Genomic DNA, 18,279 nt, shown 5'->3' on the forward strand with positions numbered 1-18,279 from the left:
CATCAGCGGCTAAAACCATAAAACGATGTCACGGTTAATTACTAGAACAATTAACATGGCATTGCAAGTAATGAACCAAAAATAAAAGGGTTCTTACAGATTCGTTCAAATCAACAACACACATTTTTTTCTTCGATCGTCTGGGGTTAAACAAATTTTCATTTGTAGTAGACGACATTCTCCGGAACAAAGTTTTAAATGTGGTGTGCAAATGACATTACATATATGTAGTTTAGAGCTAACCAACTATTTATAATGTTTAACTAGTGGCATTCTATACTATAGCATATAGAGAAAAGGCAATATATCAATATCTTAAATGTCAAGATACATAACCTTCTTTGCTCTCATTAATAATAAGCTCTTCTTGGCTTATATTGTTTGATTATTTTTTAAAGCTTTCCATATCAATCATATAAAAAAAAGCATATTTTGATTGTGTTTTATAGTTCGGTTACTTACAAAATGGTTTTCCGGTGTAAATGTACAAGTATCCTTGATGACATACGTGCATTTTAGGGTGACAATATATGCGTTTGTTAAGCAAACAAACGGGTATAGACGCGTCCTTAATTTCTTTATTATTATTTTTTTATTTCACCAAGGGCAAATGAGGCTATTAGATAAAAGCCCAGAAAAAAAAACTATTGGACTAAAAGGGCTATTTGAGATTTTGAGACAAAAACCGTATTTAATTATAATTTTTATGATCTCAAATTTGAAATGAAAGCAAATGCGATCTCAAACCACCATGAAGGTTATAATCTTGTTCATTGTTTAATTTGATTATTACTTGAGACACCCATTTCGTCAGCATACATCGCAGATGAATAAGTATGGATAGAGTTGGGAAATAATGATGCCTTCGGTATAAAAAATGCTCGATGCTAGCTTGTTTTCACCAACACTCATTGAGATAATTCAAAGTTAGTTCACATGTGAAACGGCTCAGATGAGGATTAAAGTTCAGATACTGCTAAATTTAGTTACAGCTTGAATTTGAATGTTTAATTTCTTGGTCAGAGTTATCGAGTTTGATATGTTTACTAATAGTTTAATAACGTATGAGTCATGCTAGGTTTGGGTTAATGAGATTACTATAAATATAAATATTGTTCTTAGAGCTACTTTATTTGGTGGCAGCAGATTTATGTGCCCCATAGTAGAGGTGGACAAACCGTATTATTTGGAACCAAAACCGAGTATGGCCAACAAAAGTCAAAACCAAATCGGATAGGAACCGGTTTCGGTTATAGTCAGATATTTGACGAGGTTTTTCGGGTTTCGGGTGGGGTTACGTTTTGACCGGGTAAAGGTGGAACCATTCTGGTCCAGCGGGTACTCGTCAGGTCCGGTTTCGAGTATAGGTCTAAGGAAACACCCAATACTTGGTCATACATGCAAGTCTGGTACGGACAGAAACTGGTTCCGGTTCCCGTTCCAGGTCTGGTCCAAAACCGGGTATTTTATGCACCTCTACCCCATATCAAATATAGATTCCTCCAAATTCATGCTTCACCATATTCTCACAGAATCCAAAGTTAGAAACCTTTTTACCTTTACTCTTATTGTGCTTTTAACACAACCATCAATTTCACCATCACCGTGTAATGTTGCGAAAAGCCAAAAACTGCAATACGCTATTTCAAACACAACCAAAAAGAAATCGCACTACACCATATAATGAAAACATCAAAGATTTGCAAACGCTTACACCACGATAGGATATTGTGGTCACTATATATCGGTTCGTTTCATAGTTGAACGTTCAACGATTTCGGCATAAGTATTTCATAAATATTTACAATAACTGTACAAATAAGCTGTGGCGGATAGAAAACGTGCCACACCACGGTCGGTCGGTCTTGCATACGATGAAAAATCAATCTGTATCAAATCCTCTGCCTGCCCAAAATGCTATAAAATATCAAATCACAGATCATTCTAACCAAATCAAATAATATGAATCCAGCAAATAGTTATCTTTGAATATACTTTTAAGATGTTTCCACTAATGTAATATTGGGCAGTTTGGTTCAAACTCATGGGTTGGTTTGGGTAAGACATAAATCAATGGGCCGAATGACCCACTGAAGAATGAATTAAAGCAGAATGGCGGGTTTGCCACTTACCGACCAAAGCAACCACCATGACTTTAGCGCCGCCTTTTGACCACTGTTACTGCCACCACGACCGGCATTTACTACCAACTGAACCGACAGCAGCACACCCATAATATACCGTTGCCGCCACACCAAATAACAAAAAGTATAAAACTGGACAAAAAATGCATAAAAACAATGAACAAGACCAAAATGAAAATGAAAACCTTGAAGAAAAACAAAAAACAAAGAAACCAAATGCTGAGTCTCAAATTTCAGCCAATAACAAGTACTTAGGTTCTCAATTAGCAAGGGAGTTCTTTTTATTAATTCTTTTATTTAAATGTCAGTCAGTTTCTCAAAAGCTACAAGAGCACTGTTAACACATCTCTAAATTTATGGAAAGAATATCCGGGTTCTAAAAGTAGATAGAATCAAGAAAACTAAATATTCCTCTTTTTAAAGGGAAAAAAACATGCGCTTTGTCATCATACTTAGATTTTAAAAAATATAGGATAAATTTTTATTTTTTTTTTTAAAAAAGCTCTTAGTAAATGTACAAGAAAGCAACAAAAATCATTGAGCAAGTTGATGATTAAGAGCATGTTTAGGTTTGAGTTTGAAAACAACTTATTGGCTCTTTCAAAAAGCCAACAAGTTAAAAAAATGTTTGGCAAACACGAATGTTCCTCTTATTTTAGCTTTTTGAAAGGGTGAAAAAGCTGTTTTCAAAAAGCCACAAGTTCTAACAAGATGTTTTCAAACTCAATCCCAAACATGCCCTAAATGACGCATCTGGTATCAAAAATGCTAGATGCAGTTTACAACAACACTAACTATCACTCTTATCAGTACTCAGTTGAAATAACTAGACCTACCAAAGAAAGGATCAGTAAAAAGAAAGTAAATTTGCAAGTTTTCTTTCAAGAAAATAAAAAAATAAATAAAATACACCTCAAAGGCGCAAAAACATGATGCAAATTGAGAGCTAAGACATATCCAGTATTTAGCCTAAGGAATTCTACTGAAACTGTGGAGTGTGGAACTAAACTGTTGCAATCACCTTATTCTGTAATGTCCATAACTTAATGAATTTTCCTTCGGTTAACTAACCAATTGATGCTCTAAAAGTTATTAATACTTCTTTAATATAAAAGACCATTCTAGAAGCAAAATAGCAAAAGCTGACTCTGAAAGCATTTCCACATGCATAGTTTGAGGTTTTAAATATCAGATAAACAGTTTCTAGCAATCATAAACTTCATATAAGGAGAAAAAGAATATGAAACTACAAGAGCAATTTGTAAGGAACAGACCTTGGGTAGAATTCAACTGCACTGAATCCAGTCTAAAGCATTAAGAAAGCACCAATTGATGTTTGATGCAGCACTTTTGAACTCCGATCAAGTCCATGAGAAGCCACCTGGCAAGAAACAGTATAAATGGCATATTTGTTGAAAACTAAAATGTATGAAGGTAGTTTATTCCTTTATATCCAAAAAATTAAAGATGTAGGAAGAGAAACTCATGATACCATATGACTTAAAGCTGCATAGCGTTCCTCATTCAAATATAATGGTTTTCCCCTATGCATTTCAATGTCCTGCAAAGTATATAGATAATGATAATGAATATTTATTTAGATAACTTTGCATGATGTCCATTTTCAAAAATGAAATAAGCATATAAAACAAGACTACACAATTTTAAAAAATGTAAAGAGTGGAACTTCGTGTTACCTCTTCACCAAATGCATCCAGGTAAGGTGATGGCCAACGTGCCTGACGTGCAGATCTTTGTAGTAATATCGTAGTTTTCTACACAAAAGAAGTTTCAATATCTGATTTCAGAATTCAATGTTTAATCTAGACCTATTTGCACAGACCACTTTATGCTTATGTGATAGGCACAAATTACACACATTTTAGTTGATGCACATTAATGAACAAATATGATATTTCAGAAGAAGAATTGTGTTTAGGCTTACCCTAATCAAAAGAAATACTCCAGTACCAGCACCACAAGACATCGCATGAGTTTGGCAATTATTATTCCTAAAGGGCAACAATTCATGTCAATTTTAAGTTCATATTCAGAAGAGTAAATTTGGTTGCATTGTTAAATAATTACATAACAAACCTGCAACACGTCTTCCAGCTTGGCGAGCACAATTTACCACACAACAAGCATAACGCAGGCTCATCCTGAACAGCTCCACAGTCAACACACTTCTGTTTTATGCATCTAATGATACAAAATCACCGGTAAATGAACTGAAGATTGAAATAAAAGTGGAAGCTAAAAATCTTGTAAAACTAATAACCTTTGCAAGAGATCCTGGTATAAGTATGGCAAAACCATCAACTTAAATGGGACTACAGGGGTTAAGTGCAAAACTCCTGAAAGATTACTAACTTCAAATTCCCTAGCGATGTGCTGCAACCATTGTTTAACCAAGGATCGTGACAGTTCATCATTAACAATGTCGTCCAATGTGGGAATCTTAAACATCCTCTCCAGCTCATTAATTTCGGAAGATTCTTCTGGAATGCCAAAAGCATAATCCATTCTGTCTCCAAATGTTTGGGATGGCCTAAGGGTCCCACCAAACGGTGTTGAAGTCGAAGAGTTAATCAACTTCCATAATATTGCACACCTTCGGAGAAACGGAAAGCTAAGACTACGGATTGTCTCGTTAATATCACGAGAATTATCCATATAGTTGGAAACAAAATACTGGCTTAAGAATCCATGTTCACCCACAAATTTAAATATGTCAGTGATAAGAGAATCGTGGCCGCCCGTATCAGTCATAGATTCATTTCTTCCAAAATATGTTATTACAGCCTGCGAGAGAGAAATCAAATAACGAAACCTTAGCAAGATATAGACACCTTATATAATAAAGAAAAAGAAAGTTGGTAAATCAACCTGAGTTATGGAGACCACATAGCACATATGAACAAGAGGAAAAAATGTTTTCTCGGAAGACATAAAAGGAACCGGAAGACAAAATAGAATCCACATTAAAGTTGAAAAAGCATCAGATGCGAGCACAGGGGATGACGCCATTGCCCAAAATTGAATATCTGGGATTCGTTTGCCCATGTCAGCACTTTCCAACAAACTCGTTATACTTTCTGAAAAACAACTTTGACATGATGAATATTATAAAATTATAAGGTAACTCACTTTGTATAATCAGTGAAAACATACCTTCAACTTTGTAGGTGTCACCAGGTGGTTCATTTAAAGTATCAGCACAATAAATAGTTTTTGCAAATTTATTAACGCACATAAATCTTAAGAGGACATCAAGTGAATTTTGAACTCGGGTACGGTTTACAATTTTAAGCAATAATGAGAAAATAAACCCACTTGAAGACTTTAACTCCTCGTATAAAGCACCAACACTAAAATTGGTAACTGAGGAAGTCCTTTCAGACCTAGCAGCAATTTCTGTAGATATAAGTGAATATTTGAGGGTGTCCCACATGATGACGGAGTCACTTAACCGATTCGATCCCGGAACTTTACCATCTCCAAGGAAATACATTTCATGTAACAAACGAATCACAGAATCAAGATTGGTGCTTGTTCCTCGTTTGTATCGCACTGGAAATAATTTGAGAAATTCATTCCTTCTAGAAACATCAGATGCAGCTTGCAAAATAGAGAGTGATTGTTTAAGGAGAAAAGCATCATTAGCATCCGAAGAGAACAGAAATTGGTTTTTTAATTGACCATTGTCCTTTTTTCCTTCTCTAGATAAATCAGGTAACACAGAATTTGCAAGTCCTCGACAAACAGGACATAAAAACTCCCCCTAAACATTAAAAAGTAAACAATAAGAAAACATTGGCATCAAAAACTATTAATAAAAAAATCAAACAAAACATACCTGATCTTGATCTACAATATGACCTCCTTCGAAATCAATTCTTCTTGTATATCTACAAAGATTTAACATTTTGCATTGAAGTTCTTTGATAATAATAATTAAAGCATTTTGGCAAATTAAAACATTTTTAAAAAGTTTCTACCTTTCCTTTAGTGACCGTAGGTAACGATCAAGGCACTCCTGATGCACAGCATGCCCACAAGAGGAAACATAAACTCCATTGCAATCTGACGGTCCAAAACCTAAAGTCACTGAACTTGGCCGTACCTTACTACGGGACCCACCAACTGAAGGTGACGGGTTATTTAATAACTCATCAAACAAAGATGCAATGTACTTTGCAAGTAAAAGAGATTCATTTGAACTACGTCCATCAGCTGAAAAATCCTCAGCCTTTATCATATCATATTCCATAGCATGCAGAATCTCCGTGCACATATTTTCTTCAAACGCATCACCCGCAGATGTGGTCGGTTGACCACTATTATCATGTGATGTTTGAGAACACTTAATATCCTTTAAGGACGGGAAGCGGGTTTTTATAAACTCCAGGAAAGTATCAACCTCTTGCGGCTCACCAGTAGAAGCAAATTCATTAACTGCATTCTGAACTAAATTCATTAATTCAGAAGATATCATTGTTTCTGAACTGCTTGAAATTTGAGTGTTCAAATCTTCATCACTGTATGAAACTTGCTCCTTTCCAGATCTTTGAATTTCTTTTTCCAATGACGGAGGACCTTTGTCAAGTAAACTCATTACCCTAGATTTCTTTAACAAGGAATTCAAATCATATAATCAGAATGAGAAACCAATGTTAATATAATAAAAATGTAACATAAGCAAAAAGAATCAAAAATGGGTTACCAACCTGTAGAAGAACCAAAAAAGACACAGGAGACTTGGAACTTGCATCATGACAAAGAGAACAAATTACTTGCTCGTGTTTATCTGAATTATTTGCAGCATCAGAAATACTTTCTTCAGCTTCATTTGTATCATTTAAGCCACCTTCTGATGCTGAATTCATGTTCTCCATGAACTTTGACTGTTGTGCCTTCATTTTTTTCTGTGTGTAACATCGTTGAACTCAAACTCACAGTTTAAAAACAAATATAAAATTGTAACTGAATGAGATGAATGAGAACCGACCATTATTGCAGCTTGTCTCTCACGTGCTTTTGCCTTCCGTTTATCACTTTCTGACATTGAAGCGCTGTTACTTGCATCACCACTAGGCTTAGAATAAGAGAGCTGATTAACAACTTCAGGTGCTAACATTTGCAACTTATTAAGGCATCCAGAATCCAGCTCAGCAAATTTCTGAAGAAGATTCTTGATCAAAGAAGAAAGGTCAAACCCGCCAGACTCCACAAAACTGTATGAATTTTCTCTTTGATTTATCCTCATTAATGACACAAGAAGTGACAATAAGCTCTGATTATCATATCCACCGTTTAACCCAGTAGATATTTCTTCACCAGCAAAGGCTAAAAGTGGAACAGAAACATCCACATCAGCAGATTGGGTCTGCACTTGAGAAATATCTAAAGCTAGTGATAACAAGTGCAATGCTGTTATAAGAACTCCATCAGGGGCCCGCGATGCCGCCAACTTATCAGTAAAAAGTGCATAAAAGAGAACGGCTCGAATGATTTGTAGAACTGTTTTACATGTAGCTACTTTGGCTAACCCGTTAAGAGGAGGATAAACCTTTGACCATTTTGGAAGCTGATTGGTCAATGCAGAAACATTGCAAAACCGCAAGTATCTTTCTTCTGCCACTTGCAAGTCCCGTGAACTCCAACGAGGATGATACAAATCTAGTTCTTTCCAGTATTCTAAACGTAACTTGTACATACCCTAAATAAAACACATAACATTAATGTAATATACCCATGGATAAAGGTAAGGTCTGCCTAAATCCCACAAATAGCTTTTTGCTATTTGTGGGATTTATTGGATACTTGCTCGTTGTAATAACAATGTAATATGTAAAAAGAAATGGCTGTTCATGATAGTGGATATTTTATGAGGCGTTACCTGTTTGATGCCAGATGGATACGAGTACTCAGCAACTGTATCCAAAATTTGTTGAAACTGGTCAACTTTGGAAAGGTCACGAGGAAGGGATTTGACCAATTGACTGTGAGTGGCGTTTCCAGTGGATAACTTATAGATTAACTCGCGTTGAAGACATTGAGCAGTTGTTAATCCACAGAATCGCCTTTCTTTTACTATTTGTATAATAAGATTCAGCATCTCCTGCACTAAAACCGGTTCATACCTGAAAATACCAATTAATATTTGTGTTGCATCATAATCTATGGCATTAGAGACATTAAATTTGACCAAATCAAGTAGAAACATACTCATTTGATCTTTCCAACTCCAAAGAAAGATAAGTTGATAGACCGAATCGATTTAAAATTCTAGCAATATACAGATCAGCTGGAGCTAATGCAGCACAACACTGTAGAAGAAATAAATCAAGTTCCAAACCCTGCTCAGACCTGTAATTAAACAAATAAAAACTAACAATTAGTTTCTAACAAACTTTCCACAGGATAATTAACTATTATTTTCCTACCAGCGAACCGAACGGTACCACTCGAAAGATAATATTGCAGCATCCCCGTTCTTCCTCCACATTCCAGCATGAACTTCACTACAAAAAACTCTAATACGCAGAGGATGCTCCATTACAAAAGCAGAGAACCCATACGGGTGGCAGCCACCTAGCACATGACCAAAGAAATCACCGGATACAATTGATGAGTCAGCAGATGATTCAGATTCAGATTCACCATAACACCGCCTTAATGCTCTCTGTAAAACCAACGACAGCAAACGGTGCAACGGTATGTGTACTGAAATCTCCTGTGAACTAACATCGTATTCAATTTCAGGCCAATCTGCTAAACTCAAAGCCTCTAATTCATTTGTGTAATTTCCATCCACCACATGAGCTCCAAAACCTGCAGAAATGGTGTCACGCTGATGAGCACCAAAACGTGCAGAAATAGTTTTTCCCTTTCTAAACTTAGATAATGTTCTCTTTAATTGAAAGAAATTACCACCAGAAGCATTGCTTGTCCTTGAAGTTAAGAGATTGAGAGTTGATGTGTTGACAGTATTGTCAGATTTCAACCAGTTTTCAATGGCGCGTAAACACTCGAACATTAACCATGAAATTGAAGTTAAAACTGGAATACTTTCAGATTTCGGTTCAGAATCCAATGATGTGCCCCGTGCAGTCAAACTAGAAACCGAGCTTTCTTGTGAAAGTCTTCCGACTTTTGCGTGTCTTAGCGTGTCTTGTTCATCAATATCCTGCTTATCAGTAGTGAAGGCTGATTCATCTTCAGTGGCAAATGCACCAGCCACTAATAATGCATGGATATTTGCAATGGAATGGCCTAAAACAAAAGGTAAATGCATGTTTTCATTTTCTTCTTCTATGTGAATATTGGTTTCTCTTTTTTGAGGGCTAATTCCCTGCACAAAAGCCAATAATTTCATCCATGTTCTTGATATGTCACGCCTCTCACACGTCATGTATTTTGGTATTGACGAATGGCTCATAACAAATCTGATATCTTCAACAACGCGGTGTGTTGTTTCATACAAATTTCCCCATTTGGATACCTGAAAAAGTGATAAGAAATTATTAATTAAACACAAAGATTGGAAATTTAAAATTACACAAATATAAAAAGACTACTTTACCTGTAAGTGATGATCCTCACGAGAACAAGAACTGAATATGTTGGTCAGACATTCCAAAAGCATGGTCAAAAGATCCATTTCCTTAGCGAGACGCGGGGTCAAAGTCGGGACAGTGAAAATTTGAACAGAAAACGTTGGTAACAGTTGATACTTTCTAAAAACAGAATCTTTACATTCTTTCACAGCTTCATTAATAACTGTGGGATAATACTTAAGAAACGCCTTTGCAAATTCATATTTAAAAAAAGGATCGCTCAGCAATTTTAAAAGTAATTCTTGAAGCTTCCGAACAACTTCCGTACTTAGAAACATCTCCGCCCTTACAATAACATCCAACATATTGACCTCAGAGCATAATCTTCCCGAAACAAAACTAAGCAAACTTTCACTGCACTTACAAAACTCTAAAAGTAACCCCACCACTGCTGACGTTAGCTCATCACCTACCTTTTTTGGTTCCGTAGCATTATCGTCACCGGTAGGCTTGTTTTGGTGGTTACTTTCTGCATATTTCAATTTGTTTTTCCAGTAAAAAAGAAGATAATCCAATACAGGACCTAAAGTTCTTGCAATATCTTCTTGGAGCGGTTGTATCTGTTCAGCTCCCTTATGCTTAGAACAAAATCCACTACGTTTCCATGCTGTCACATCTCCACAATCACAGCATCCGCCACCAGTGTATATAATAGAGTAATCATGATCTTTATGGTTACCGTTTTGGAAACAAGAGACGCAAATTGCACATGTGGGATCATGTTCACATGTTCTGCAACGGTACGCTATGTCATTCTGGCCCCACACGGACCCACAAACGCCACGTTTGCCAGCATTCAGTACAGCCAGTCGTTGTAGCATGTCAGCAGGATCCCCTTCAAACATCAACCACTGCAACCAGGCCATGCTTTCGTGAAGCAAATCTTCAACGTTGGGGTCTGATTGTGCTTCAATGGTGGTCTCAATTTCTTCGTCAGTTGGTAAGATTGCATTGAATACTTCTTGTAATCGAGAGCTGTTCCTTTTAACATATGTGATTAATCCAGATTGCAGATGCTCGAGGCTCTCTTCGGGAACATCTATTTGGGCTAACCTCTAATACAAAAATAAAAAAGAAAAATGTTAACATGATTACATTCAAAACCTTTTTTCTCTCACGAAATCAAACATTAAAACCGAAAGATCGCCAGTGTTTCATTACAGAATCTAAAAAACCCTTTTTTTCATGTAAAGCATGTCTGAAGTTTATACTTAGAACTAAAATCCCAATATTAATGTTTTTCCCTAAAAAGATAACCAGAGATCTATTCATTATTAATAATTTAATATGATACAACGAGTGAAAGCTAATTCATCATGTACCACTGTAACCACAAGCTACAATACTGAAACAAAAAAAAAATAGAACTGTTAAGAGTGAAAAGATCTAACATAATAAGAGATATAATGTTTGCATCAGGCAAACTGTATTTAATTTGAATTTCACAGGCAGTCAGTCAACAAAAGGTGAATTTGTGCAAAATTGACGGTGAAAATGAATCGTATTGAACAAAGAATCTAAAGAAATAGTAAAGCAATAATCAGAGACATTGATGTAAAAAGAAACTAGGGCAAAAGTGCAGTACCTTAAGTATACGATCTCTGGGAGAAAGAAGAGGAGTAGTGTTATTGAGATGTTCTGAGGATGAATCAATCTCCATATTGTTCCTGGAGAAGAAGAAGAAGATGTATCGGAGAATCCAATCGGCGCAATAGCAGATAGAAGGCCCCAGGACTGAATCAATCGTAATCTTCGGTTGGAGATTGGAGTGAGTAGTGTTGTTATTACTATTATCTTGGGGTACAAGATAGATATTATTATTTGCTTTAAGCTGATGTTAAAAGTTAAATCATGTCACGGCTTGTTACGGTAGTTTTGCCTTTTAACACCATACAAATGTAACTCATTTTTCCACTCATCTCTTTCAATATTTTGTTTTTAATGGAAGGAGTTTCGTCAACCAACTTTCTCTAAAATATCTTAAGATTTTCTTTTAGCAAAATTAAAGTTATGCACAGTAATGGATCCAGAATTTTTTATGAGTGGGGGTAAGGGGTGTTTGAGATTCCTTATGACTTATGAATAAGTCATAAGTTATAATCTGTTGACTTATTGAACTTTTTTACTCACATATTAAGCAATTCCAAACATCTTTTTAACTTTTCAATAAATCATAAATTATAAGGAGACAAAATAAGGAATCCCAAACACCCCCTAAAAATAGACATGGTCAAAAGAAGATGGGTTAAAACGGGTCAGATTACAATGGGCCGTCGAGTCAGTATAATCCGAACTTGTGTTGCTTAATGATGTTATAAAACTTTAATACTTATTTGCTTAATAATATTATGATTTTGTTGAAATTCTTTCAATCAAGTCAAGCAAATGTTAATAACAAGTATAATAAAATAGATACATTATTTAACCATATAAGAAAATGAAAGCAAGTTGTAAACCAAAAATAAAAAGCAATTATTAATCTGTTCAATTTAATTAGATTTGATTAATAATTGATTAAAATGCGTAACTCTTAACTCTCTAAGGTTGTTAAAAATTCAAATGAAACTAATAGGTAATAGGTATGTTTTGTAACTTTGCTAAACTATAAGGGGTGAATAATAAGTTTGTATTTAATTTATCTTTCTGATAAATTTGTGTTAATAACCCATGTTTCTAATTAATCTCCCCTATTTCTCTCTATTTCAACGTATTTCCTAAACTCCATTGATTTCGAATGGGATTTAGGTTTCTAAAATTTTTTGAAATTTGTTCTACTTAAATGGGGGATTCAAGGGTTCTACACGGGGGCTTGTAAAAAAATCATATAGAGGCCTAAACATTATTTGTTATTAAAATGTTGATTTTTACCCTAATGACCTTCAACTCAGTGGGGGTCTTTACCCCTCTAAACTGGTAATGAATCCGTCACTGGTTATGTGTTACGGATGTATTCGATTATAAATATTATGTTTTGTTTTGTTGTGGTGTATTATTACGTTATATTATGCTTTTATTCTAATTTCAAGTAAATAGTATTGTATAATAATATCATATATGTATTAAGGCTATGTGTTGTGAAGAGACTTTAAAGCTCATGTTAAAATGTCACGTCAGTATCACATACGTAATGAAGACTTTAATCTTAAAGCCTCATTATGGAAAAAGTTGCAGGAGTAGAAATGGAGGCTTGAACTTACTCAATAAAAGTCTCTATGTCTATCACTAGAGTAATCTTATCAAATCAATAATAATAACTGAAACTAATGTTTCTATTTTACTAGTTTTCTAGTTTATTTAATTTAAAAAATATTCATATTTTTAAATTTGGTTACTATTTTTTTATTTTTTTAAAACTTTACACTAGTAAAAATTGTTTAATTATATACTAAGAAATATGTATAGACACATTATAACCTAAATTATTGTTATTGTGCATCCGTAAAAGATTTATTATTATACTGTGAATCTAAACAAAATATACATTACGATCCTCTGATAAAAAGTTTTATGTGCTGTCATTGATTATGCATTTGTAATGATGTACAATAAAATTTTGTTAATTATATGAAATTTAGTTTGATTATCCTTTTTTAATATAGCATGACCCGAACTCGACCGAAAAAATCATTATATACTCTAAAAAGTCTCCGCCCCATGAAAAATATTTCTAGGTCCCCACCATTGAATGCAACTTGTAAAAGTTGTGTCCTTTAAACTTTTGTATCCAAAGTTTCACAACTTTAAATGTTGGGCCCTTAGCTTTCTTTGAACTATTTGTTATTTGCATGTTCATCCTTCAACTTTAGTAAATAAACTTTGATCTCCTTTTAACTTTTGACACCAAAGTTTCGCACATTTACCTGTTAGTCCCTCAACTTTAGTAACATAAAGTTTTTGGTTACAAAACTTTTAATATAATGAACCGAAACGATATCGAGTGAGGTTTATATCGCGTCCCCGGTGCACACGCCACAACTTTTGAACATGTAATTCATTTAAAGCACTTTGTCGCAACACGCGAGTATAAATTCTTGTTATATTATATATATATGTGTGTGTGTGTGTGTGTATAAAGGATCCAATACAATAATCTCTTATCGTACATTACATACGCGACACCCTTAACCCTAATTTCAAAAAACACGCGGTGGCAAATTTGTAAATTATTTCAATTCGTTTCCATCCCAATTAAACGTTGCTTCGATTCAACCATCGTCACCGACGCCATTTGCAGGCGCCACTTCAATTGAATTGAATTGAACTACACCATTTGCAAACACCTTGCAAAACTTTAAATACGCTCCAGATTTGTTCATATGATGAAATCGATGATTAAATCGATTGTCGATTGATGATTTCTTGATGATTACGAGATTATATGAAGTGATTTCAGCGTTCAGTTTCATATTACAGATAGTTTAATTTCATATCTGAGCTTCTGAACGTTTAAAGGTTTGTCTAGAACGTTTAATTTCATATCTGAGCTCTAATTAGGGTTTTGAATTTCTAAACTTCTAAATTTTTTATTCTGAACTTCTAAACTTTTTGTTTAGAACTTCTACACTTTTTGTTTTGAACTTCTAAACTTGAACGTTTAAAGGTGTTCGTTTTTTGTCTGAACGTTTAAAGTTGTTCGTTTTAGTCAGGACGTTTAATTTTGTTTAGAACGTTTAAAGGTGTTCATTTTTTGTCTGAACGTTTAACTTGAACGTTTAAAGGTGTTCGTTTTTTGTCAGAACGTTTAACTTGAACGTTTAAATGTGTTCGTTTTGGTCAGAACTGTCACAACCCGACCCAGGGCCTAGGGGCGTGACACATAGTTGGTACCTGTTTTGTAAACATATCAGAGTATCGGGTTCATTTTAGCGGAAGACTTTATAAAATATTAATTTACATTGAAAATTTACTCGGGAATACCCGAGTATTCGGTTACAAAATATTGTTGTATTATACAAGGATTATATTCAAAATTGAGCCCTCTTGTGCGATCATCTATCTTCATGACTCCTAATCCTTGTCTATTGCCACCTGCACTTAATTACCTGCAAAGGGTTGGGAAAAATACGTCAGCGATGAGCTGGTGAAACGTTTGGCTCGATAAAATAATTTATAACAGTCGTTAAATACAAACATAGTTTTCTGTTTTCACAATCTCAGCAGGAATGCCTGTCATTCCTGTGATTTGTACCACTGTCCTACATACACAATTCAAAGGTTTCCCGAGTTACACAGCCCCTGTTCGGAGACATCTTTCCTCTAGGCTGTGTGACCCTGTTGGATAATCGGTTATGACAGATTTGGTTTTGTATGCCAATTGATCAGTTATGTATGGATCCAGACACATGTGTATTCGGTCTGAGTTGTTTTTAATTATCTATTTTGTATTATAACGATTTTAGAGATAAGTAATCTCATGCAAACATTTATCAGACTCTTTGCAATAAACAACTTATTTACTACAAAAGTAAAATCAGTTCAGTCGGTAAAAGGTTTAACTTATTCACCTGTTGTTATCAGTTCGGTGTCGTTTGGAAACCTTTCCTTTCATTATGCTATTAACATATATTTGTAATAGGTTTGCATAAGTACCTTGATGGTGTTTCTTGATTAGTCAGCAGCCTTCAAGTCTGATTTAATGTAACACCCCGGCTAAAGCGGAAACGACTAAGTGTGACGTACAGATTGCTCAAACACACGTGAAACTATTAGGTGACCATAATAACATTATTTCATTTAAATCTTCATGTAACACAAGTTTATCAAATAATACAAGTTGTAACAAATAAATAAACAAATGATAAGTTGTTCTTTGAATATCCTATAGGCATGCTATGTGTCTTCAAACTTTCATCCTTAACATATGTATAAAATAAAGTCAGCTATGAACATAGCTGGTGAGATTCCCACAGTTTGATATAATACATAAAAATCATACAATTTCATGAAACTTGTGAAATGAGCACATAAGGGTTCTTTACACTCGATGCAATGGACCAGAGTGTAAAGAACAAACAAAGGTCATTCCAGTTGGGGCTACCAACGTACTCGGATATAGGGTCTCTTTTCCACTCGATACAAATGGACCTGAGTGCAAAGGGGGCGTATGATCATACTTATTGAGGCAACCACTAAGCAAGTAATCAAGTAAACACACAAGTCCATGTAATGAATTGTAGTTTGTAAGCAATACCGTAAATACTTAAAGTTTTGTAGGATACATAGCCACCTCCAAAATATGAAAACGTTTAAAAGAGGGTGTGAGAAACTCACCTTGAATTTGAAGATAAACATTGCAATGAAACCGAAATCATGATAACGAAACCAGAGCAACCAAAAGTGTGTTAAAGAAATCCGACATAATTGAACTTCTCGAACTATAATTCAAACAAAAGCAAAGTCTAACTATCGGGATTGAAAATGTTATAAATATTTGGTTAACGGAGTTAAGCATTATTAAATGTATCTTTTATTATTTTATGGCATTTTTATATTATAATAATATTTTTAGGCTTTAACGGGGTTTAACGATTTATATTATTTTAACCATTCTCGATCAATAATTTAACACAAATATATGAAATATAATGTTTACAAATATTGGATTTTAATGAAGTTTTAACCTGAAAAATTGATTATATTAATGAATTATAATGGTTAACGAATCAAATTATAAAGTTATCTTTAGTGATTTAATAGATTATTTTAATTTTTATTTTTTGTTAAATATCATTTCAACTAATAATTATTATTAATATGAGAATTTTATCCTATTTACGAAGCCTGGATTTTAACGGTACGATTTTATAGTTTTAGCGTTTTATACCGTTTAACGAAAATAAATTATTAAATGAATAAATAAAACAAAAATTAATATTATAATATTAATGGGTTTCAAGAAATTGACGGAATAGGAAAATTGGTTTTTAGGTAAGAATCAATAAAATTTAGTTTATTTGATTAATAAAATAAATAAAATTGGTTTAACAAAAAAAAATACCAAAAGAATGCATCGACCCGAGTTCGAACCCCGGTCTGATAGTCACCAGACACAGACTTAACCAGTTGAACCAGACCTTGAGTTTGATTAAGAGCAGGAAGTTAATATATATAAACATGTAAGCTCATCTTCTTCCCTAAAGAAACCCTAGATTTCAATCTCCTTAATCCGTTCAATGTTGGTTTAAATTAAGTTAGGGGTTTTGATTAACGGCTTGAAACGAATAAATTTCATATATATAATACTCGAAATAGTGTCGGGATGGTGGCGAACAAGACTTGGCCGGAGTCGGACAAAACGAGCCAATTTAAGATTATAGAGAGTGTTTTGAGAGAGGACTGAATATTGGTGCGAGTTTAGCAGAGGGTGTACGTCCTATTTATACTAGTTATAGGAGCGTAGGCTCGTTAAAGGGTCGTTAATATGATTGCCGATTTACCGGCGGTTATTACGGGGATTAGACAACGATTTAGGATGTTATAATGTAATTAATGTGTTGATTAAGGATGATTGTTGACGTCAAAGGTCGTTACAACAATTTAATTGAATTATATCGCGAGTTTTACGGGTTTAAAAGGTCGCCGGAGTTCATCTCGGCTCGCCGGAAATCTGGTCGGAGATGTGGCCGTGAAAACGTGGGTAGGGAGGGGCTGGAGGGTTGGGAAAATATAATTTAAATCAATATTTACACTTTAGCCCTTGTACTATCAAGTTTTATTTAATTACAATTTTGTAGTATAAGTTGCAAATTGAACCTTGTACTTTTAATGGTGATAAAAATAAAGTAGAATTTATATAACTTGGACACTATTGTACCCGGATAGTTGGGAGATCGTTAGAATAGAAACTCTAAATCCTAAAGTTTTGTTAGTTGCACAAAATGAAAAAAAAAAAGAAAGAAAACGAACGAACTAAAATCGTAAATCATCGTGAATATTAATTTAATGATGTACGTTAAACATGAATGCAATGAAACGACGAAACGACTCGTTTAAACGAATATAAATACGAAATCAAGTCACATTTAACAAAAGTCATATAAATACACGAAACAAACTTGAGAATTATATATTTATACATATATAAATTTATAACAAAACCAAAAATTTAAAATGGATCGGGTTTTCGGGTTTAAAAAGTAATGAATGTTACAGGATTCACAACTTTTAGAAATTTCGTCCCGAAATTAAAATAAAAATAAAAATTTAAAAGAAAACAACTAATACAAATAGTTTTTAAACAATTTTATTTACATAATAAAAAAAATCAATAACATCGATCTTTTAATGACTCGAAAGACGCCACAAATGGGAAATATGACAAAGACACTTATATACAGGATATACCAGCGACATATTCACCATGCCCTTATCATACTGCATTTGTCCCCTCTTTCAAAATCATTCCAGGTTTCGAGTTGTTGCACACAACGTACTTATCATGTCTTCTATGCGAGGGCTTGGATAATTACTTGTCGACCCATAATTACCTTTATCGTTTGATGGTCCACATAATA

The 18,279-nt window shown here is 34.2% G+C and overlaps 1 protein-coding gene across 2 annotated transcripts; it reads right to left on the minus strand.

Annotated features, from left to right (window-relative positions):
- Positions 1 to 1,640: 1,640 nt before the first annotated feature.
- Positions 1,641 to 11,426, minus strand: LOC143541056 (E3 ubiquitin-protein ligase PRT6-like). Of its 2 annotated transcripts, none has more exons than XM_077033971.1 (18): positions 11,352 to 11,426; positions 9,733 to 10,821; positions 8,594 to 9,651; positions 8,376 to 8,516; positions 8,047 to 8,290; positions 7,156 to 7,866; positions 6,875 to 7,072; positions 6,146 to 6,774; positions 6,004 to 6,055; positions 5,319 to 5,928; positions 5,034 to 5,242; positions 4,426 to 4,949; positions 4,242 to 4,346; positions 4,090 to 4,156; positions 3,842 to 3,919; positions 3,637 to 3,705; positions 3,419 to 3,525; positions 1,641 to 1,917 (listed from the first exon to the last, which is right to left on the minus strand). In XM_077033971.1, exons 1-17 carry the CDS (start codon positions 11,424 to 11,426, stop codon positions 3,451 to 3,453), a joined length of 5,934 nt encoding a protein of 1,977 aa, XP_076890086.1. In that variant the 3' UTR covers positions 1,641 to 1,917; positions 3,419 to 3,450. The 2 variants fall into 2 exon arrangements, with proteins under 2 accessions (XP_076890086.1, XP_076890085.1); XM_077033970.1 differs by having other exon boundaries at positions 1,644 to 1,905.
- Between the last annotated feature and the right edge of the window lie 6,853 nt (positions 11,427 to 18,279).

Source organism: Bidens hawaiensis, unplaced genomic scaffold (genome assembly GCF_021521415.1).
Source record: "Bidens hawaiensis isolate Kalapana, Puna unplaced genomic scaffold, B.hawaiensis_p1.1 tig00012466_1, whole genome shotgun sequence".
Taxonomy (NCBI): Eukaryota; Viridiplantae; Streptophyta; class Magnoliopsida; order Asterales; family Asteraceae; genus Bidens; species Bidens hawaiensis.

Excerpts from the sequence above, each read along its gene's own strand:
- LOC143541056 (XM_077033971.1), bottom strand. The coding sequence starts at position 11,426 with ATGGAGATTGATTCATCCTCAGAACATCTCAATAACACTACTCCTCTT. Across the intron at positions 10,822-11,351 it reads CCAGAGATCGTATACTTAAG|AGGTTAGCCCAAATAGATGT; the intron begins GTACTGCACTTT and ends TTTTTGTATTAG. Across the intron at positions 8,517-8,593 it reads TGGTACCGTTCGGTTCGCTG|GTCTGAGCAGGGTTTGGAAC; the intron begins GTAGGAAAATAA and ends GTTTAATTACAG.